Raw genomic sequence first — 24,152 nt, forward strand, 5'->3', positions numbered from 1 at the left:
ATAATTGTTTCAGTGACCAGAACTGCGCACAGTGCTCATGCTGTGGTCTGACCAGAGCACTGTGTATGGTGTGATCAAGATTCCTCTGTTAATTTGGTGGCTGTAAAAGATCCCACGGAACTATTTCGAAGAAGAGCAAGGGAGTTATCCCCGGTGTCCTGGCCAATATTTATCACTCAACCGACCTAACCAAAAAAAAAAAAATTATCTGGTCACTTTCACATTGCTGTGTGCTAATTGGCTGCTGTGTCTCCTACATTTCATTACAACAGTGACTGCACTTCAAAAGTATTTCATTGGTTGTAAAGTTCTTTGGGACATTGAGGTGGTGAAAGGTGTTTATATAACTGCAATTTTTTTTCTGTTGCCATTCTATTGGCTTTAATTATTGCTCTGTGCTCTGACATTTTGCACACAGGCTATTAAGACTCGTAAGTCTTTTTCAACTTCATCCTTTTGCTATTTCAGCCATTCATGAAGGAGTATGTGTTGTCCATTTTCCTCCTTGTGTGTAGTACTTCACATATCTATATAAAATTTAATGTCTTTGTTCTGTCAACTTAGCTATTTTTAGCTCATTCTGTAATTTGAGCTGCTATTTTCTATTCTAACCAACCCTCTTGGCTTAGTATCATTTGCAAATTTGACAAATTTGCATTGGGTGTCTGATTTCAAGTCATTAGAAACTGTAGTAGGCTACACCAAACTGGGAGGCATTTGGAGGCTGGTAACAAGTATAGAAATAGTTAATTAGGCTCCATTTAAACTAAATTGGGGTGGGGAGGGGGTGGAAGAGTGGGATACGGTTTAATGGCGTAAGCACCAATATCTGACTCATTGACTTTGCTCTCAGATTCCAAACTAAAAGTGTCATTATGATAATCATCTGACTCGGCAATCAGATAGGGAGGTTAAGACCCTTTTTGAGAGTTTTATCAACTGCCAATGTGCGATGCTACCCCAGTCTGCGACAGTTTGAAGTAAACGATCCAACCTCTGCAAACAGATGGCACCTAGACCTGGAGGGCATTTCAAAGAAGATAAATATGTTTTTACCTTTGAGCCACGTCAACTGTTGTCACATGCCTTTCAGCATTCACTGGTCCTTGGAGGAAAATGATTTTGAACTTTGTAGACCTTTTTTAATGGGCTGAGAGGAATTGAAGAACTGTACAAATGCAGGAGAACCGTGCATGGAGATTGGTTTAGTGTCACTAGCCTGAGAGCAGGATTAAAAGCAGACACCTTGGAATTGTATATACATATAATTTATATCATTCAAAATAAACTGGTTGAACTTGGTTCATGTTGGAATACAGAAACCAGGCTAGCCTGGGATGATGGGGGTGTCATAGAATTTTCAAACACCCCTGTACATGTTGAGAATGCTAAAGTGGGAATGACTGGGCTTTTTAACATAGTGCAGTGCAGTTTCCTCTCTGTTTAGGGAGCCCACTCGAGGAAGCTGCTTCTGATATTTGGTTCTCGACACTTTTTCAGATCATAGCTGTCGTTGAACGACTTGGCGATACCAAAGCATGACAATTAATCCAACATCTGCAAGGGGGATAAAGCAAATAAAAATACTTGGGGAAATGTAAAAGACCATAAGAACGTAAGAAATAGGAGCAGGAGTCGGCCATTTGGCCCCTCGAGCCTGCTCCGCCATTCAGTAAGATCATGGCTGATCTTCTGCCTCGTCTGCACTATCCCCATATCCCTTGATTCCCTTAATATCCAAAAATCTATCGATCTCTGTCTTGAATATACTCAACGACTGAGCCTCCACAGCCCACTGGGGTAGAGAATTCCAAAGATTCACCACCCTCTGTGTGAAGACATTTCTTCTCATCTCAGTTCTAAATGGCCAACCCCTTATCCTGAGACAGTGACCCCTGGTTCTAGACTCCCCAGCCAGGGGAAACATGCTCCCTGCATCTACCCTGTCAAGTCCTGTAGAATTTTGTATGTAAGGAAGACTTCGTTTCTAGAGCGTAGAGAGCGCGACCATTGGATGGAGTACAAGAAGATGGCGTAATGCCCAAAAACTTGAATTCTATAATAGTGAAGGGAAGAAATTTAAACCCTAAAGTGAAGTTGAAAATGTTCATCAAAATATAGTGAACATGCTAAAGGACTACTTCTGGGGTGGGTTTACACACCAACTGTACTGTCTACGCAGCAGCTTTGGTGGTGCTGCTGTAATGGTGTGAAATGGTGATTGACCCAGAATCGCTTCAAATCATACTAGAACTACAGAAATGAAAGCCCAGCAACTGGTATCAGTGTCAAGCAACGTGAGCAGCATTCATTTTATTTGGCTCTTGAACCATTCCTTGTAGATGTGCACGGAACTTTGCCAAGCCAGTTTATTTCCCTGTGACACTTTGAACAGCGATTGCAGGATTTGTACAGTCGCAGTGTGCACTTGGCATACAATTTGCATGTACAGTAGATGGCACACGACCGAAGAAATATACCAACATGTGGAAACTCCTGTTTCGAGTTGCCGCACGGTAATAGCCACCTAGACCAGGAATGCATTAGGATAGGTAGTACCCATAAGAGACGTATTTGTTTAAAATAATGTTCTATGCTCATTTGGAAACTCTCCACACAGTCTCTGTGATAATACTTGCATACAACTTTGTTCCCAGAAGTTTTTTTTTAAACATTGCTTCAAATTGAGCATTTTTGTGGCTAAACTAATGCATGTATGATTGATTGCTTGATTAGAAAATAGTTGCAAGTACATTTATTCCATACTGTAGTTGAAAGTTTGTTGTATGCTATTCCTTGAGCTATTTCTCAACACCATTTTGCAAGCCACAACCTCTATTGTCTTGTGGAGATTGGACAGTCTTTTCAGCCTATATTACTTGGTTTCTTTCTGTTTTTTGTTTAGCTTCTGATGTCAACAGTTTAACTCATGAATGAAAACCTACTTGTGACAGTCCCCAACACCGACACGTGACCAGGGTCGTGAACTGCTGCTGGAAGACGTAGAACTCCAAATTAAAAGTTTTGGAACCTTAAAATCAGGGTGTGTGCTATTAAGTAAATATGTATGTTAGGATAATTAATTAAGGAATGGACGGCTCAAGCAACGTGTCGCTTGTGTTGTCTGTGATTTATTATCTGGAGCTGTTTCTCGATGCTGTTTTGAGGAAAGCAATATTGAGTTTAAAAATACTTTAAACGTGTATACATTGGCCTTTGATACAAATGATGTTCGGACTAAGACCAGACATTTATGCTATATTGTTGGGTATAAATTCTCAATCCCATAAGCAGTGTTTGGTACTATATCTGTACTATTTTTTAACTGATGGGAAAAGTAATGTTTAAATGATTATTTACTACTGCATGTACTATTTCCCCAGTGTTTCTTCAAATGTAATAGTTTATGGTTAGGTTCAGCATATAAGAAACTAATAAAGACATCTTGCCCCATACAGTTTTTGCTTTAGTGTAAGTCACTTGCTGGTAATTTCAGTGCAGTAGAATCCCTTTTTACTATCTTCTTGCACCGTGCTCAAATTTCACTGTCGAGAGCGAATATTGCTCTCTCGTGCTTGAAGAAAACCTAAGAAACCAGGAAGTTGGGTTTAAAATCGGCTATGTGTAATTTGCCTATTAAGAAAAGCATTGGGTTCCTGAAACTGGATCTGTTTCGGAAAGGTGGTCAAACCTCTGCAGTTGCATTTTGTAGAGTAGTCTCAACAGTGCTTTTTAAAAAAAAAAAAAAAAAAGCTGTTGCTGCTAAGGAATTGAAGGGAATTCAAAAAATGTTCACTTGTCGAAGCTGGGTATAAGTTTAGTTTTGATCAGTTTCTAGATGATTCTGCTGCTTAAATTAATTTTATGTAAAACTTCTATACAAGTGCATATATAATTGCCATTTTTATAAGTATCTTCTTCTTAGGCAGTCCCTCGGAACCGAGGATGACTTGCTTCCACATTAAAAATGAGTTCGCAGGTGACTGATGAATCCAATGCGGGACCTACAGTCTCTGTCACAGGTGGGGCAGACGGTGGTTGAAGGGGTGGGGGGTGCTTGGGTTGACTTGCGCTTGGCTTCCGTTTGCTCCCGGCGAAGAGACTCGAGGTGTTCAGCGCCTTCCCGGATGCTTCTCCTCCACTTTGTGCGGTCTTGGGCCAGGGATTCCCAGGTGTCGGTGGGGACGTTGCACTTTTTCAAGGAGGCTTTGAGGGTGTCCTTGAAGCATTTTCTCTGCCCACCTGGGGCTCTCTTGCCGTGTCGGAGTTCCGAGTAGAGCGCTTGTTTTGGGTGTCTCGTATCGGGCATGCGGACAATGTGACCTGTTCATCGGAGCTGATCGAGCGTGGTCAAAGCTTCGATGCTGGGAATGTTGGCCTGAGCAAGAACACTGACGTTGGTGCGCCTATCCTGCCAATGGATTTGCAGGATCTTGCGGAGGCAGCGTTGGTGGTACCTCTCCAGTGCTTTGAGGTGCCTGCTGTACATGGTCCAGGTCTCTGAGGCATACAGGAGTAAGTATATAAGTATAAATAAGTTCCGCTAAACATTTTTGCTAATTAATCAGATGTCCGAATCCTGCTTAAGCCACTGCATTGTTACAAAGTTGTGATCTAAAATGATTTCTCCGGTGCACCTTCATTTCTGGACATACTGTGGCTTCATCTTTGCAGAGGTAAATTCCAACTCTTACAAATATTACACAATCATATGTACTAGGTTTCAATATAGTCCTGCGTCATTATCTGCTGTTGACATTAACTCTGCTGTCTCCATCCCTTTTCTTGCAGATAAGGCAGGATGACCATGACTCATGTTGGAGCAGTGGTGGCTGCATTCGCTGGAATGGTAGCTTTCTTCCTTTACTCTTCCATACATAGGGTTGAAGAGGGGCATCTCAGTATTTACTACAGGTATTTAAAAAAATTTGTGGAAGCAAACTTGAAGTGCAGCATACAGATTTCCAAATAAGAAGTGCAAGGAGACCCATTTATCTAAATTCACCATGCAAGTCCTGACAACAATTAAGAGGAAGTCTCAATTTTTCTCAAGTAAAATTTACAGACAGATTTCAGAATGTGTAGTTGGGGATTGTTAACTTGTGCGTGTAAATCACTTCTTGTGTCGAGCTTATCAGTCATATATTTTGGGAATTAAGTGTCAAATATTTAAGCCAGTTGCTTTATCTTGGTTTCTTCTGACCTGTAGCAGGAAGTGTTAAGTTCCTTCCAGTTACAAATTTCTGTCATAAGCAACCTCTAACTGACCTCTGGATTTGCAGTTAAACTTTATGGTCTTAAAGGGATAAGCCATATTGGGCAAAGGTTCTCCTTAACAGCCGTATAATGCATTGTGTTTTGCATGGTGCGATGCTCCTGTTAATAAATAGCACGGCATCTGACTTGTGATCAACACCAGGGATATCCACTATCTGCCTGTAACACAAAATTGGTTGGTCCAGTGTGCACTTTCTGTCTGCCACACTTTGATGCTTTTAAGAATCTCGTTCAATTTTGCTGCTGTACTTCGGTAGGGGGGGGGGGAAATGCCTGACTCTCAACAATCGCACTTTTTGTAATAAGAGAATCAAACAAGGTTGTGGCTCACTGCTGCAGGAGCAGTTAAACTCTGACCTCACCTAGAGCTTACTTAACAGCAGTTAAACCTGGTGGTTGTAAAGTGATAGAGCTTCACCTTGGCAGCAAAATTGCATTGCCGTCCTATTGATGTTATATGACCCTGATTTGCTAGGGCTAATGGGGCTGCTGACTGTTTCCGTTGCTGCACCGCCAGTTTTAATTGTGCTACTGCCGCACTCTCGCCTGAAGGGGATTTAGGGATGGGATGAAAATTGGCCCCATAGTGTGGTTTCCTCGATGGGTATATGTACTATCTAATATACTGAGTCGTACAGAATAGGAAGTCACAGGTGTGACTGAAATTGATTGACCTCTGCAGAGCTCTTGTAGCCTCCCCTGACATGATTTGAGCAGTGTTCTTTGCAAGCAGCGTTGGCAATGCCTGAGGCTGCCTGGATTCAAATTCCTTAATGGTGATTCGACAGTATGGATCGGGAAGGTTCAGGTATAATCCCCAGTCTGCCTGGATTTGGTCAGTCTTGGTTGGGATTGTAGGTGGCAGTACTGCAATTGAGCTCCTCACTCTGGGGCTAGTGAGGTTAACCTAGTCAGCTAGAGTCCTGCCACTGCTCGCTATTGAGTGACACTTGCTTGAATGTGTGTGGACGTTGGATGAGAAGAAGATTGGACTTGGCCATAATGCCCCACTGTTGAATAGCTTTGCTGAACAGCTTACTTAGCTGTCGATGCTTACATGGGACAAATGGTCCCATGTAGAGTGAGCTTGATTCTGTATATAACTTGTGCTGTACCTGTTCTTGGAGTGTTTGATGGGGCAGTGACTTGGTTGAGGTGTTTGGAGGGTTGTCATCAACTGTAGGATCATTGCCTGAGGAAGATTTTTTTTGTAACTTCAAAAAAAAAATTAGAAAAAATTATTTTAAAAACCATACAACCTAACATTTTTCTTCAGCTCACCCCTTTACTGAAAGAGAAACCCGACGAGCAGATGTGACCGTTAACGTTTAACACTTTTTTTTGTTCCAGGCATGGGAGGCAGGCATCCGTTTGCCAGCTCCTCGTGAATTGTCAAGTGTAATAGTAACTAAGGATTCAAACCCAGGCATCTTTTGGGTTCTCTTTTTACTCACCCCTGACCAAGGGCTGCCTGACTAGAGCTCTGCTGCTTGATAATGCAAACATTTAAAAAACTAAATATAGCTGCTCCAGGAGAAATTGCATAGGATTGATTTCCTAGGTTGTTTCCTTTGTGTCTGAGCCACTCGACTGTAAATTGAGTAATTTTGATGTAAATAACCAGCAAGCTGTCCATGTGTCTATCTGGAGTAGCATCAGTAAATTGTAAGCAATTCTATGGGGTGATCCTTGCATCTCTGTTGGCTATGAAACCTCCACTTGTTTATAAGTGTTCATGTTTTGTAAACTAGTTGTAATTTACACTTTTTTTAAGTCGCAAAAGGTCAGTGAAAATTTATGTTCCATCTTCCTCCTCCAAGCCTTAGTCCCTTTAGTGATTCGTGACACTCCTTTCTACCCCATTTCCACCCCCTCCCCTTTAAAAAAAACCAAACCACATTGCGCCAAACAAGGCATCTGGAAACTAGCAATATGCACTGTGGTCTGTTCACTCTGCATCTGATTTATCTTTTTCTGATGTTTGCATGTACGGTGGTGCCACGGTGGCCCTCTAGAAGCTTGTATGCAAACTTTTACAGTGAAGGGGTTTAACTTAATTTGTGCAAAATATTTTATTGTCATTTTTCTGTTTACATCATTTGCATTGTTGAAACAAAGTTATGCAAAAACCATTTCGGTTCCATTTGTTTAGATTACTGTTACAGCATCCCTTGGGTGTAACCTTTCAACTCTCAAGACTAGTGGGGCTGGGAGCTGTTTGTCCAAAAGCTTCCATTTCTGTTCAATTTTTGTCCTTCACAGTATATTTTTGATGTCTTGGCTACTTTATTTTGCCTCTCTCTCAATTTGTGAAACAGAAAAAATTTGCAGACCCACACATTGTCAGAATTGCAACTTTAGTGTCCTGTGCAGAAATGTCACACAGATAACTATAGTGAAATCTGTGGAATGAAACATTGCAGCCAGCTGGAGTCAGGCATTTTGCTTAAAAATGCTATCAATGCTGCTGGAGCATCTCGACATTATCCCTTGCATCAAGTGTTGGTGGGAATGTGATGATATAGTTGTCAAAGGTTCATGGAATTTTCTTAATGCATATTTTCGACCAAGTCCCGAAGTGTTGGATTGCTTTGCCCCCGTTTTTATTGGCTGGGTCAAAAGTGCAGTGTATACATTGTTTATTTGTTCGATGCATGTGTTAGGGCAGTCTGGGAGTTACGGGCCCATTGAGTCTGTGGCATATTTGAATATTACACCAGAATATCTTTTTGTTAGATAAGGGCTGGTACAACGTCAAGTTGGTACTATCTACTTTTTGTGAAATAATATGACATTTTTCAATAAAATTCACTGCATCTTGAGAACCAGTTTATTTTGAGCTGATTTGTGAACTTCAGAAGTGAGAAGTTTTTAAACATTAAAAAAAAACACTGCAGATGCTGGAAATCTGAAACCAAGACACTGGAAAATGCAGGAGAAACACAGCAGCTCAGTCGTTGTGGCGAGAACCGACAAGTTAATGTTTAGGGCGTGGACCCCTCTTCAGAACGTTTATCTCTTCCCCCACCCCCACCCAATCCTTGCTGAAAAGATTTCTTTATAATACTACAAAGCTTTTCAGTATAGGGAGGGTGTTTAATGGATAGATTTTTACTTTTTCCTCAATTTTTTGAGAAGAGCAAGACTGGAGTAAGTCTGTGGACTTATTTGACGTGTTGCACCAGCACAGCTACACCGACCTTGGTGTTTACTTTGAACGTAGAGAAGTCATTTAACTGAGCTGATTGGATTTCTGGATCTCTGTTTTGCAAGGATCATTACAACAGTTTTAGAAACTATTAAAATTGTTTACTCCCAACTTGCATTTTCTGAAAAAGCAGACACAATTACTCCCCTTTCTACCCTACTTCTGACTATGCATCCCCTGGCAATGGGAGTGAAACCTGGATATTTATGATGTGCAGTTGAAGAATGGGTGCTTAAAATATCTCTGCACACTACATTATCAGCCCCATCATCTACCTATCCAGAACCGCCTAGATTTTCTAAACCTTCTGATTTTTGAATTAAGCTCAATTGCTCAAAGATGAAGGACATTTCCCTCCCCAGGATTTGAGAATACATGCAACAAACCTGCCCATTCCCGTGGTCTGCAATTGCTCTGAAATAAGTGATGTCAACACCCAAAACCTTAACTCTGCACAGAGTTAATGTCCTTTCTGAATAGCTTGTGGTCTGTTTCATTGGCCAGCCTTAACAGAGGGTCACCCAATCAAACACGATGAGGGATAAGTTGAGCACCCAGTTTGCTCCCGGAACACTACCCCCTATGTCACACAAAGACTGGTCCACTTGGACAACCAGGATGCCCTCACTGATTGATTGTTTAATGTCGCTTAATGATATACAGTTGTCGGTTACTTTGGGGGATTTATTTGAAGACCTATCAAACCTGCATTTTCAGTTTGCAGCACTAATACAGTATAGATTTTCTTCCTCATTTACCAGGAGGGAATCTTGTGGTTGGTTCTAGTTAAGTGCTATATGCTTGAAGTCCAAGTGCCGAGTTTCTGCCCAAAGTAGTTTCCTCTCTTTATTTCTGTAAACTGTTAGCTGTTTAAGATCCCCTTTCTTTGGATTACACCCAGTTGATATGAGTGATATATTTCACAGAATCACAGAAACCCCACAGTGCAGATAGAGGCCATTTCGGCCCATCGAGCCTGCACCGACACATATCCCACCCGATCCCCGTAACCCCTACATCAACACATATCCCACCCTATCCCCGTAACCCCACGTATTTAATCCCCCTAACACTAAGGGTCAATTTATCATAGCCAATCAACCTAACCCGCACATCTTTGGACTGGGGGAGGAAACCGGAGCACCCGGAGGAAACCCATGCAAACACGGGGAGAATGTGCAAACTCCACACAGACAGTCACCCGAGGCCGGATTCGAACCCGGGTCCCTGGCGCTGTGAGGCAACAGTGCTAACCACTATGCCACCGTGCAAGCACTTAAATCATAAATTATTACTTGTGTGTTTAGATTTTTTTTTAACATTGCAAAGTATCATTCAGACTGCTTAAGTGCACGTGTGTGGAAAATGTATTGTTCCCTGAGGAACACAGCGCCGTTTCATTTTGTTTCAACTTCTCTTTCTGACCTGCTCTTCCTCTTTCTTAAAATAAAAAAAGTTCTTTACCATTGCATGATATGCCTGGCTTATTAACTGACGAGTGTTGACTATAATGATGGCCAGCATGTTCTATCCTGCAGATGGCAGTGGTGTGAGCTGTTGTATAAATCACTCATGCCTTGCATGGCCTTTAAACACACATTTAAAATGTTGTTCACTCCAGCCCAGAAGTCAATTTAGGACATTTAGAAAATGTAACTCAATTGATTGGACAGAGGGACATCGTTTTTTTTTTTCAGGCGTACATTTTATTGTGAATTGGTTCATTCGTCAATCCATACGCTTAATGCATGGATTTAATCATTGATCTAGTATCCTATTTTGGATACTAAGTTTTGCAATGGAATCCAAAAAAAAAATCAAGAAGTTTTATTGACCTGCCATAAAGCTTTCACAAAGCTCGGCTTCCTTGAAGCACAAAAATAAAATGGTAACCACAAATTGATCTGAAGGGGGAGCTTTTGAAACTTTCTACTTTTCCGGTGTTTGCTGTTCAGATTTTTTTTTTTTTTTATCTCCGCTCTTCAGGTTCACCCTTTTGCTTGTTCGCCCGATGTCCCTGTGGGTTGATGACTTGGATATTTTGTCACCGCACCTTTATCATCAGTTATACACAACCAGTGTCCACATGTGCTGTATTTATGGAACACTGTTCTTGCAAAGTGCTCGCCCAGTAGTGCTGGCTTCCTCTGAAATTTTGAGAAACACTGCTGCACGTGCACTGTTGTGTTTCAAGTTTCAGAAGCTGTCCGTGTAACCGGCCATGCACAGCTTGTACAGACTGGAGCATCTTGGATGACCCGAGTAATTACATTTGCCATAAGAATGATTGGTACCTCCAGACACACTGCCTTATGTAGCATTGCTGGCTTGGAATTGCATTGAAGCTGATCTAACGCTTTCTCTGCTGCCAGTTGGACCAAATGGCCTTCCTTTATTTTGTGAATGGTTGTCTCTGCTTTGTCAAAACTGAAAATTGTAGCATGTTGGGCTCTTCAGGTTATGATAGGAAAAAGTTTTTTTTTTTTTTTTTTTTAAACTAGGCACCATCAATTCCAAATGTGTTTGAATCCTGACATTTGCTTACCATGAATAAGGACCATTGGGAAATGTGTACACATGGGCCGTGATTTTATTTAATTGATTCTCAAGGGCACGTTCCATAGCATAAATGTATGTCTTGATGTGTTTCTGGAATTTTTTCTCAATTCATCTAATTATTAGCCTGAATGTGCCACCAAATCCAGTGTGTTGGCTGTCACACGAACGCAGCCCTGAAACCGTTGACTGGTCTGGAGCCTCAAAGAATAATGTTGCTTCGTGAAGATGCAGCTCTGGTTTGAGAGGCAAAGATCTGCTCCTGGTAACTTTGTGTGAGAGAGAGAGAGAAGGGGAAAAATGCGAGTTAGAAAAAAGGAAGCAGAGGAGGAAATGTGAGGGAAGATGCAGTTCGAAGGCAAAAGAGGAGGAACAAGAGAAAGTTGAAAGCAGATGAGAGGAGAAGTAATGGGGAAGAGGAGGAACTGAAGAAAAAGTGAAGGAGTTAGAGAAGTAAAAATGCAAGGGAGCAGGAAAAGTGAGGTAATGAAAGAGGGATTGGGAGAAGGAGATGGCAAGTGATGATGTGTGCTAATCCGTACAATCCACATTTCAAAAATATTTTGAAACCGAGAATCTCAATTTGTTGCATTGTACAACTGCTAACAGTGGGAATATTGCGAAGCAAGATAATATATATGTAAAACTTGTGGCCCTTTATCAGTTTACAATTTCTTTCTCTGGCACTTGCTTTGAATGGTTGCCCACCCCAGCACTATAGGGGAAAATTACACAAGCTGATGGGCATCAGTGTTGTGCTGTGTACGGTTTGAAATTTCTGCCCCTATTAATTTAACTATAACTACTGGTATGTTCCTTTGATGTAAAATAGCTCCTAAACCCAACCCAAGGACAAAATGCACCATTTTACTTCTGCCTTTTCTTGCAGTTGAAGTAGATAATAGAGAAAGAAAGAAATACAGGAAACTCTCTTTTATCCGGGACCGGCGTGGTGCCGGTTTATCAAAAAGTCCGGATTACAGAGTTACTGTTAAAAGGTACGAGAGCTCCGTACACAGCAACAATAACAAGGTTTCCCTGTTGCTTAGCAACAGCTGCAAGAACCCGGCCACAGACCAAGCGTCCCTGTTGCTTAGCAACAAGTGCAGAAACACCCCATTACACAGCCAAGAATCAAGAAACTGCCACTAATATGAAGAAAAACTTAACTGAACCTACTCCTGAATTTTGCCGGTTAACCGAGATTTCCGGTTGTTTGGGTGCCGGTAAATCGAGTTTCCTGTAGCATCAAAATATGTTGATGGGGTGAGATGAAGTAAGGTGGGAGGAGGCTCGTGTGGAGCATAAACCCTGGCATAGACCTGTTGGGCCGAATGGCCTGTTTCTGTGCTGTAAATTCTTTGTGCTGGACTTGGGAGAAAGTACAATGTTTAACTGAAATTAAAATGACAACCTGTTGTATACTACATACACTGCTCATATCAGCATAATTTGCGTTATGGTTTTTTTTGAAGGACGCTGTTTGAGTTTAATTTCTGGTATAAATGTATTTAATCATTTTTCTTTTCTTTTAGAGGTGGTGCTTTGTTGGCCAATCAAGGTTGCCCAGGATACCACATTATGATACCATTCATTACATCCTTCAGATCTGTTCAGGTTAGCAACCCTTATTCCAATTTCCAATAGATGCGAGGTGGATGTTGTGACTTGCCTGATTGACATTCTGTAATCCAACTTCTAGAATTGTAGTGCTGTGGAATGCTTTTTTTCCTAAACCTTTTTCGGTATGATAAAGAATTATGAATTGTCCTTCATTGTTATCGGAAATGAGGTTAGAAGATCATTGACGGTGTAGAAACTGTAATGATTAGTCAAAATGCATTGTCACCATTGCCACAGGTTTTCTTGCCATCACTCCTGAAGGTAGTGACCACCGCTTCTTGCATTTCTGTAACGCTCTTTGTTTTCAAAGTGACAGCTAGGAGCACTTAATGTGGCAGTGGATAGCAAGTGGACACTGAGGGAAGTGAGAGAAAGAAAGTGTGTCAAAATGATAGTCAAGAGGAGAGTCTTGAAGCGGTCTTTTGAAGATAGATAGGGAGGGAGATGAGATACTGAAGGAGGGAATTCCAAAAGGTGGCTGCGGAGTTGGCGGCTGGTGGGAGCGAGGAGTCAGATGATGAAAAGTATGCTGCTGTTGAAGTTACAGCTGAGCATGGGTCTTCGTGGCTGTTGGTTATCCTCTGGTACGTCACCCAAGTGGCCATTTATTCATGTGTCTGGACAGTGAGCTGTTGGTGTGTAGGGTCGGTGGGGGGGGGGGAATTGATATCTGGGCCTGTTTATTTGTGCTTTTGGGCACTCTATCCAAACACACATTTTCTCATTTGGAGCTTGAAGACATCGGGCCAGAAATTTGTGAACGGGGCTTGCCGCGCGTGCAAGGTCCCGATTTGCACTTGCCCGACGCGCCTGCCGATCACCTCCAGGGATGCCTGGAATTCCATTTTGAATCTGAAGAATCCCGGGCAGCATTTGACGTCACGCCGCCCAGGAGTGCAGCCAGCGCGAAGCCTGGAGTGCAGCCAGCGCGAAGCCTGTAGCGCGCTGTGCAACTGAGACACGCCCCTTGAGGTCTCAGTTTAACAGGACACGCCCCCAATGTTTCTGCCAAGCTGCTAAGCATTTTTACATGCAAAGCAGCAGTTTAAATAGGTTTTTGGAAGTTTTTTGAAGCTTTTGGTAACTTTTATAAACTTTTAAAAACGTTTACATTATTTTGAAGAATCTGAAGTAGTTTTAAACAGAATTAAAGCAATTTAAAGACTTTTAAAAGCCCTAAAAGATTTTTTTTAATTCCATTTATTTATTTCGCAATGTCGTCGTCATACGTGTCTTCACACTGTTCCCTTTGGGGAACTGTATGAAGTGGTGGAAGGATTTATGGCCATGATTAACGCTCATTCCGTGACCGTAACCATCTTTGAACCAGCCATTCGGGCGGTTAGTCCTATGGCGGGAGGGTTTTACGGGCTCCCACAAGCTATACAAGGAGGGGGGGCCACCCACACCCACGGACGCAAATATCCCACTGGATGTCAACCCAGAATTTAGAGCCGGAGCTCCGACTCCACTTGCCGGGACTGTCTGGAGCGGGGTTCGAAACCCTACCCTGATCTGGCCCAGCGGCGGGGATCCTACCGCTATGCCAAAGGCCCAATCCGGTTAGCAACGTGAAATGGCTGGAACGAGCACAATTCACGGCATTAAAAGAACTCACAATTGAACTGATGATGACCTCAGCAATCTCCTCGAGGTGGAGGCGCAGCGCCTGCTCATCATTGGTAATGAGAAGTCAAAGGCGCCGCAAAAAGGGCAGATGATAGCTTGGTCTTTCAAGTGGCAACATAGGGCTCCAGTCACAGGGAGGGAAAAGGCGCAGGAAACGTATGGGTGTCACCTTTTGTGCGGAGTGGGCCTTATGCGTAGCAGTAAGCATCCCCGCCGCTGGGCCAGAAGGAGTAGGGTTTCGAACCCCACTCCAGACAGTCCCGGCAAGTGGAGTCGGAGCTCCAACTATAAATTCTGGGTGGACATCCAGCGGGATACTTGTGGGTGTGGGTGGCCCCCCCCTCAGATGGGTTGTGGGAGCCCGTAAAACCCTCACGCCATAGGACTAACCACCCTAATGGCTGGTTCAAAGATGGTTACGGTCACGGAATGAGCGTTAATCACGGCCATAAATCCTTCCACCACTTCATACAGTTCCCGAAAGGGAACAGTGTGAGGATACGTACGACGATGACCTCTTGCGCAATGCACCTCCTTGGACCCTCAGTCGCAGATGCGAGGGGGCAAATCGTGCAATTGTTAAATTTTTCATTTTATTGACATGTAAAATGTTGGCCCAGTAATTCCCTTCCAAATGCGCGAGTACGGTCGGGGTACTTGCGCGTCTGGCCGGAGGAAATGACGGTTTTCAGCATGCACAGCGCATGCGGGGAAAACCGGCATTTCCTGTCCTCTGAACGAAGGGGTTCAGAGGCAGAATGCGTGTGCAGTAAAATTCGTCGCTTTCATTAATGCTTTCAGTGAGGTCAAGTCATTACAACTTACACATGAAAAAAGCATGGGTACAGTTGCTCCAGAGGCTGCGGAGGAAGATATTTCTTATCGTGGAGCTTCTGAAAGTATGTATGTCTGTATATATTCCTTTGCGTGTTATGTATATATTCCTTTACTTATGTGTATGAATGTATTATTTAATTATGACTTTCAGAGAAAGTAACTTATTGGAAAATCATAATTAAAAACATACATTCATACACATAAGTAAAGGAATATAAAACATACATACATATACGTAAAGAAATATATGCAGACATACATACATAATTACTTATTACTGATGAAAAGTTTCTTTCTTAAAAGTGCTGGAAATGTTACATTACTCATTTTAGAACACTCATTTTCACATTCAATTCACACAGCCACAATTGCTCCTTCTACCTACCGTTCTGAAAACCCGTTTAAACAAAAAAAAAAAAACAAAAAAAAAAAATTTAAACTTTAAAACTTACTTAAAATTTCTTAAAATAACTTCCCTCCCTTTCCCAGACAAAAATATTGCCTTTCAGAAGCTCCACGATAAAATATATCTTCCTCCGCAGCCTTGGAACAACTTTACACATGCTTTTTTCAAGCGTAACTTGTAAGGACTTGCCCTCACTGAATCCATGAATGAAATCGACGAAGTTCACTGCGCAAGCGCTGCCTGTGCAGTCGCACGCGCTGTGCCTATGAACCCCTTCGTTCCGAGGTCTGGAAATGCCGGCGCTCCCCGCATGCGCTGTGCATGCTGAACGCCGGCATTTCCAATGGCCAGATGCGTGAGTACCCAGACCATACTCACGCATTTGGTCACGAATTTCTGGCCCATCTTAAATAATTACTTGAGAGGTGCTTTAAAAATGTGGTTTAAAAAAGACAATTCAACTTGTATGAAATATAAATCTGATTATTATGCCTGTGTATTTTATATTAATATGTACAAGTAGGTTTAGTCCGCATGCAGTGGTTTAAAGCTGTGATTTTTCTGAAGTGATGGGAAGCTCATGTATTACCCAGAAAGGTCAAATTTGGGTTGGGGAGAAAGGAGGTTTAACCTCAACCTGGGTGATGCTAATCCATACACGTTGGACAATAAAGACACAGCTTTCAGTTCATATAAAACTTGGTTGCTTATAGAAACTAGTCTAGCCGTAAGCACAGGAAAGGTGCTGGAGGTCAAAGTTGTATCCGTAGGATGAGGTGCTATACAAATCCAAGACTTAAGTCTTTGCCCACTGAACCATGTATTTTCTCTCCCCAGTGCATACATGAATTTTGAAGTTTGCAATAGACTTTTTAAAAAAAAAAAAGGCATTTCTTGTTTTTATTTCAGACAACTTTGCAAACCGATGAGGTTAAAAATGTGCCTTGTGGAACAAGGTATGTTAACATTTTTGTTTTATGGATGGAGTCCTTTTGTGACTATTTTGCTTTAGTTTTTATAAACTTTATGGGAAAGAGCGAGCAAAAATTCTTTAAATAAATTCTTTCAACAAATTGAGTTAATTAATTTTATATCACTTGGCAATCTTGTTCACATTTTGCCCTTGGTACATTGACTGAAATTGTAATATTTCACTTTTTATGAGGGAGAAAAAGCAATTTGTACATGTAAGAACCCAAGGTATGCATTCACATCTGATCAAGAGGCCACGTTAGTGATCTTCTGTTCTGCACGTGCCACTGTGTAACTTGCTATGGGAGTTTGGGTTTGGATAAATTGGGCAGAGGAGAGTTTGTCACCTTTCCCTTTGGAGTGTTCGTTTTGCCTGGAAATTGCTTCCACCGTGACTGGCAACTTGCCACGTGAGGATTCTCAGGTGTGAACCCAAGACTTGTTTCTCCAATGTGCAGTCATGTAAATGATTGCCAGCGCGCTTTACCGAAGAGTTAATGTAACTTTTAAGTGGCGTGGCTTTGGTGGAACCAATAAGACAACTGAATTCTACCAATTTGCCAATTTAAAAATGCACTGAATATTTCATTTAATTTTCAAGTGGTAGAGATTTTCATCATATGGGCACACTGAACAGACTACAGCTGAGTTCTCCTCCTAGGCATGCTACCCAGGTAGTGTATGGTACATTGAGAAATGTGATGTGCTCACCTTGTTTGTTGTTGCAGCTGATCCAGCTTGTGGATGGGACTGTATTCGGTGTAATGAACAGTGTCTTTTTCCCCTCCTGTGTGGTTTACCTGAGGAGTTTTTCATGTAGGTGTTTTTAAAAAAAAAAAAAAAAAAAAAAAATTGTTATTCTCAGTCAACGAGAGGTTCTTTTAGTTATTTTGTGCGCAGACCATAACTTTGGGTTGTTTTGATGGCTGAGCTGTTTAATTCTTCATGTTATACAGAAATATTTAACATTTTTGCTTTCTCCTTTTAATAGTGGTGGTGTCATGATCTATTTTGACAGGATAGAAGTGGTGAACAGCCTTGCTCCAAGTGCAGGTCAGCATTTGGTGAGCCTTATGGTTTTTGAGACTTCAGCCACAATGGTTAATTCGCTTACTTTCACAGAACTTTTTTTCTTTTAAAAGCAGTGAGCAACAACGTTAAGGCACAACCTGTTGTCTGGAACAAGTTATTTCAAATGATTGAACAAAAAATGGAATTGAAGTCTCATTTTAAAATCTAGGGCAGCAGCATAAAATGATTGCCTATTTATTTCCAATATTTTTAAACAAGTAATAGTGGCTTCAGATTTATTTTTGTTGCGTTCTCCCTTTTCAGGGTGTATACAAGGTTCTGAAGTGACACATTAAACTGGTGGGGGGTTTGTTGAGATGGGGGTTGAAGTGCACGGTGCTGATTTACCCTTGATCTGAACCGTGAGTGTGATCTATTGATGGCAAATGTTCCATTCCTGCAGCGCTAATGTCCTTTTCCTTGATTAAACTAAATTGTAAAGGAGAAAAGGTGACCCTAAAGCCAAAAGAGGAGGGACTGTAATCACTCCCAAAGGGACTAGGATGTTTATACAGGAAACTCTGCTATCCGGCACCGACGGGACCGAGCTGTTGCCATCCCATCAAAACTGCCGGACAAACCAGCGCTAATGTTGAAACATACGGAGATTTTGAGCTCCGTATCTGGCAACAAACCCTGCTGCTTAGCAACAGCTTCTAAACAGTCGGCCGTACCTTGCAAGCGTCTCTGTAGCTTAGCAACAGCTTCAGCGAGACCTTGCAGAGCCTGACTGGTGGGGGGAAAAAAAAGCAACAAAAAGAAAAAAAACCGAATGAAATGGCTCCTGATTTTTGCCAGTGGCTCGAGCATTCCGGACAGTTAACCTCCGGATAAACCAAAGTTTACTGTAACTATGTTTTGTTCTCTGAAATCTGAACAAGTTCCTCAGGAAAGAGAAATTCTTTGTCATTCCCCTACTCAAAATCTGACAGACTGCACATCCCGTAGGCTGCTGGCTGTTCTCGGCTGGAAAAGTGCCTACTTCTATGAAGCTATTGGAAGCACTGGCAATAATACATATGGTTTCTGTATTTTTATACTTGCGTACAAGATATCCAGTGCATAAGACGTCCCCAAAATGAGACAATCCATTAATGTATATCCATTAAGTCAATATAATAAAGAACCTCCCCCGCAAAATTCTTGCCTTCATTTAGCTGGCGTTTACAAATATGTTTTTCACTGGTTTCTTATTTCAACCTGCTTATTCCTGCTCACTGCTGCTCCCCTCCTTCAGTGTTGTGACGTTTACACAGCAATTCTCTTTCCAAGATCCTTTTTAAAAAATAAAAAAAAATATATACTTTCTCCCTATATCTGTTCTACTGGGTGGTCTGTTCTTTAAATCTGTAGTGGGAGTTCGGACTTGAATTGGAAGGGAATGTTGCCATAAAATATTGCCATGTTGAAGGAGTGGTGCAGAGTGCAAGTATTTGTTTGGTACTGCTGGTGGGTCTATAGCCTTTTGCCAAATTTCTTTGGTAAGAGGGAAACCAGCAAGTTGATATGACTCAATCATATCTCCTCACTTTTAGCCTCTGGACTCGAAGTTTCTTGTCTGGTGTATATCTGGTTAAAAATGCACGATGACAAAATGCTACTAGTACAAGGTCCAACCATTTAACGACCCCAGTGGTTCTGCCACTCTTCCAAATTCAGGACCTCCTTCATGCACACGTATCTGTTGGTTTGTTAACTAGTGGGTCTTAGCACTAAATTAGAATGCAGGCTTTAACAATACAAGTTGCGGCTCATTGGAAATCGAGTGAATAACAAATACAGTGTGGCACAGTAATCTTTACATTGGATCTTCTATTTGCTGAACCATGGAATGATAAACCAGAGGCCTTGTTCCTGTCGTTCACGCATGGTGAGATGCCCAGTCTTTGTGCCATTAGATAGAAGTCCTGAACAATATTCAGGCACTCCCTACCTTCAGTCGGGTGAGGTAATTGGCTGTTTTTGAACTGCATCGCAAAGAGCAAAGTAAGTTCTCCAGCATGCTGCAATGGAGGATGTGGAAAAATGTGAGTCTGAATAAATGCTGAATTATCCTGCAGCACTTCCTGCATGTAGCACACTCTTCCTTTTGTATGGTGTGTGTTTTGAGTGGGGGTGATTTTTCTTTACTGTGGCTAACAAGGGAAATTAGGAATAGCATAAGATTCAAGGAGAGGACATATAAATTGGCCAGAAAAAGCAATAATCCTGAGGATTGGGAGCAATTTAGGATTCAACAAAGGAGGACAAAGGGATTAATTAAGAAGGGGAAAATAGAATATGAGAGTAAGCTTGCAGGGAACATAAAAACAGACTGTAAAAGCTTTTATAGATATGTGAAGAGAAAAAGATTGGTGAAGTCAAGCGTAGGTCCCTTGCAGTCAGAATCAGGGGAATTTATAATGGGGAACAAAGAAATGGCAGACCAATTAAATACATATTTTGGTTCTGTCTTCACAAAGGAGGACACAAATAACCTCCCAGAGATGCTGGGGAACATAGGGTCTGATGAAAGGGAGGAACTGAAAGAAATCAGTATTTGTAGGGAAATGGTGATGGGGAAATTGATGGGATTGAAGGCTGATAAATCCCCAGGGCCTGATGATCTACATCCTAGGGTACTTAAGGAAGTGGCCCTAGAAATAGTAGATGCACTGCTGATCATCTTCCAACATTCGATGGAATCTGGAACAGTACCCATGGATTGGAGGGTAGCTAATGTTACCCCACTATTCAAAAAAGGTGGTAGAGAGAAAACGGGGAATTACAGACCGGTAAGCCTGACATCGGTAGTGGGGAAAATGCTAGAGTCCATTATGAAAGATGTAATAGCAGAGTACTTGAAAAACCGTGACAGGATCGGACAAAGTCAACATGGATTCACAAAAGGTAAATCGTGCTTGACTAATCTACTGGAATTTTTTGAGGATGTAACTGGTAAAATAGATAAGGGAGAACCAGTGGATGTGTTGTATCTGGACTTTCAGAAGGCCTTCGATAAGACCCCGCATAAGAGATTAGCGTGTAAAGTTAAGGCACATGGCATTGGGGACAAGGTACTGACTTGGATAGAGAACTGGTTGGCAGTTTTCCGAGTGGCAGGCAGTGACTAGTGGGGTATCGCAGGGATCGGTCCTTGGACCCCAACTATTCACTATATATTAATGATCTAGACAAGGGAACTAGATGTAATATCTCCAAATTTGCAGACGACAAAGCTGGGTGGGCGTGTGTGCTGTGAGGAGGATGCCGAGAAACTCCAGGATGATTTGGGCATGTTGGGTGATTGGGCAGAAACATGGCAGATGCAATATAATGTGGATAAATGTCAGGTTGTCCACTTTGGTGGCAAAAACAGGAAGGCAGATTATTATCTAAATGGCAATAGATTGGGAGAAGGGGAAGTGCAATGAGACCTGGGTGTCCTTGTGCACCAGTCGCTGAAGGTAAGCATGCAGGTGCAGCAGGCGGTTAAGAAGGCAAATGGTATGTTGGCCTTCGTAGCAAGGGTTTGAGTACAGGAACAAGGATGTCTTGCTGCAGTTGGACGGGGCCTTGTTGAGACCACATCTTGAGTATTGTGTGCAGTTTTGGTCGCCTTATCTGAGGAAGGATGTTCTTGCCATGGAAGGAGTTCAGCGAAGATCCACCAGGCTGATACCTGGGATGGCAGGAATGACGTACGAGGAGAGATTGGGTCGATTGGGCTTGTACTCGCTGGAGTTTAGAAGAATGAGAGGTGATCTCTTTGAAACTTATAAAATTCTGACAGGACTGGACAGACTAGATGCAGGAAGGATGTTCCTGATGGTCAGGGAGTCCAGAACCAGGGGACACAGTCTAAGGATAAGGGGTAAGCCATTTAGGACAGAAATGAGGAGGAATTTCTTCACCCAGAGAGTGGTGAACCTGTGGAACTCTCTACCACAGAAGGCGGTGGAGGCCAGTTCATTAAATATATTCAAGAAGGAGTTGGATATATTTCTTAAGGCTAAAGGGATCAAGGGGTATGGGGAGAAAGCAGGGACCGGGTACTGAATTTGGATGATCAGCCATGATCGCATTGAATGGCTGAGCAGGCTTGAGGGGCCGAATGGCCTACTCCTGCTCCTATCTTCTTTGTTTCTATGTTTTAGGTATTTATCACCCCCACCTCCTACATAAAATCTTTTAGTGGGCGGTGGTGGGAGAGACGTCAAATGGCACCTGTGCCATTACTATTTACAGTTTTCGTTGAAGTACTGTATATAAAGTTTGACTGCCCATTTGCACAATTTATTTAAGGCTAAAATGCATCACTCGTTACTGGTTTATTTAAAAAAAAAAAAAAACCCTAAGGATGCAAGTTGAATCTTATTTGTTGGGATAGAGAAGTGACGCATGTTGGATAAAGTGAGGAAGATGGATTAAGGTAAAGCAAATGTTGGGAACATTTGAAGAATGACGAGAAAATTTAGTGACCTAGAATCAAATAAGTTCAGCCCATGGTGTTCGTGCTAGCTCTTCAACTTGAGATACCTACTCAATTCCCATTTCTCTGCTTCCTTTTATCTTCTTCCCTTACAAATATTTATCTGACTTTTTAACTGTGACGGTCTTTGCTTAAAGCATTGCAATTATTAATGCAAAAAACAACTTTGAATTATCAAGAGTAAACTGTACTTCACACTTCTCTGCATTGAACTCATCTGCCACCTATTGATCTACTCTGCTAACCTGTCTTATGCTGCCTTTTATATTTGTCATGCCCCCTATTTTGGCATTCAAAAAATTTCTATCATTCCTCTTGTACCAACGTCCAAATGACTCAAATATACGGACTTCATGTTTCTAACCTGCAAAATCAGGATGTATTGAACAAATGTGTAAAGCTTTCTCTTGCTTCCTTTAGTGTATGATATCGCTAAGAACTACACGGCAGACTATGACAAGACATTGATTTTCAACAAAATTCATCATGAGTTGAACCAGTTTTGCAGTGTGCACACCTTGCAGGAGGTCTACATTGACTACTTTGGTGAGGGTTGTTTAATCTTAATTTGAAGAGACCTTTAATTGTAGTGGGAGATTGTTGCTGGAGTATGAAACACGATTTCAGGCCATGAGTTCTGATTACTGACATTGTTGAAGTCAGCCAAAAGTTGTAAATATGGGCTATAAAACCTAGTAATGTGTAAATCTAGGTGAAAATGTGTCCACTCAAGCCGTATTTAAAAAACTGAATATATTCACTTTTTAAAAGGTGAAAAACTAAAATTATTCAGTTAACCGTAACTATATTAGTTGTAGATGGCAGGATGGGCGCACCAACGTCTGTGTTCTTGCTCAGGCCAACATCAAAGCTTTGACCACGCTCGATCAGCTCCGATGGACGGGTCACATTGTCCGCATGCCCGATACGAGACTCCCAAAACAAGCGCTCTGCTCGGAGCTCCGGCACGGCAAGAGAGTCCCAGGTGGGCAGAGGAAACGCTTCGAGGACACCCTCAAAGCCTCCTTGGAAAAGTGTAACATCCCCACCGACACCTGGGAATCCCTGGCCCAAGACCGCACAAAGTGGAGGAGAAGCATCCGGGAAGGCGCCGAACACCTCGAGTCTCTTCGCCGGGAGCAAGCGTTAGCCAAGCGCAGGCAGCAGAAGGAGCGCATGTCAACCCAAGCACCCCACCCACCCGCCCCTTCAACTACCGTCTGCCCCACCTGTGACAGAGACTGTAGGTCCTGCATTGGACTCATCAGTCACCTGAGAACTCATTTTTAATGTGGAAGCAAGTCATCCTCGGTTCCAAGGGACTGCCTGAGAAGAGTTGTAGATGAAAAAGACATGTCAGTTTCTGTTGGCATGAAGAGGAACATCGGTTTGAGGAATTGCTTTTGATAAGTTTCTTTTAATTTCAAACAAAATGCTTTAGATTGGAAGAACCGATGGTAGTGTGGCAAATGTTAAATTTTACTCAGCATTTTGGTTTTCATCTAACCTGCACATCCTTTTGCGGAGGGGGCAGGTTGGGGACCTGATCTTGCACCTCTGCTAGTGAACTGGTCACACGGTGCGAGAGCAGCTAGTGTGACTCGGCTGCAAATTTCCCTCTGACCACACGTGGAATACTGAGCCTCTGCTGTCGCGCAGTACGTGGAAGCACCAACTGTGGGCCAATGATAGTTAAGATGAGAAGTTTTATCTTGGTAGGGTCATTGGCATTTTGAACAATACATGTTTTGATGTGGTACATGAAAACATGTTCCAACCTTGCGTTTTGTCTTATTTATGCTCCAGATCAAATAGATGAAAACCTGAAGTTGGCTTTACAAAAAGACTTGAATACTATGGCACCAGGCCTTACAATACAGGTAAATAAAACATTCCTTGATTTTGAAATACCTCGTCAGGGTCTACTGGATGTGCACTTTGTATATACTCGACAACTGTAGAGTGTCTATGAAAATTTAGTTGTGATTCACTTCCTCTACTCCTAATTGAATTCCAGCTGAACTTGATGTGATTATTTCCATATCCAAAGTTTTTTATGCTGTCAAATGGTTTCATAAAGAAAATATGGGGGAAGCATATTG

General features: G+C 42.1%; 1 protein-coding gene across 1 annotated transcript in view; it reads left to right on the plus strand.

Annotated features, from left to right (window-relative positions):
• LOC147098596 (erlin-1-like) overlaps positions 1-24,152 on the plus strand; it is a 36,692-nt gene that overhangs the window by 1,385 nt on the left and 11,155 nt on the right. Inside the window, exons 2-8 of the mRNA XM_085970471.1 lie at positions 2,906-3,043; positions 4,792-4,914; positions 12,577-12,658; positions 16,446-16,492; positions 17,500-17,561; positions 22,471-22,596; positions 23,857-23,930. Coding sequence (XP_085826597.1) covers positions 4,802-4,914; positions 12,577-12,658; positions 16,446-16,492; positions 17,500-17,561; positions 22,471-22,596; positions 23,857-23,930 — 504 coding nt within the window. The 5' untranslated portion in view covers positions 2,906-3,043; positions 4,792-4,801. The remainder of the gene's footprint in view (positions 1-2,905; positions 3,044-4,791; positions 4,915-12,576; positions 12,659-16,445; positions 16,493-17,499; positions 17,562-22,470; positions 22,597-23,856; positions 23,931-24,152) is intronic.

This window comes from Somniosus microcephalus, chromosome 29 (assembly GCF_052327205.1).
Source record: "Somniosus microcephalus isolate GS21.2 chromosome 29, FLI_Smic_1.0, whole genome shotgun sequence".
Lineage (NCBI taxonomy): Eukaryota > Metazoa > Chordata > Chondrichthyes > Squaliformes > Somniosidae > Somniosus > Somniosus microcephalus.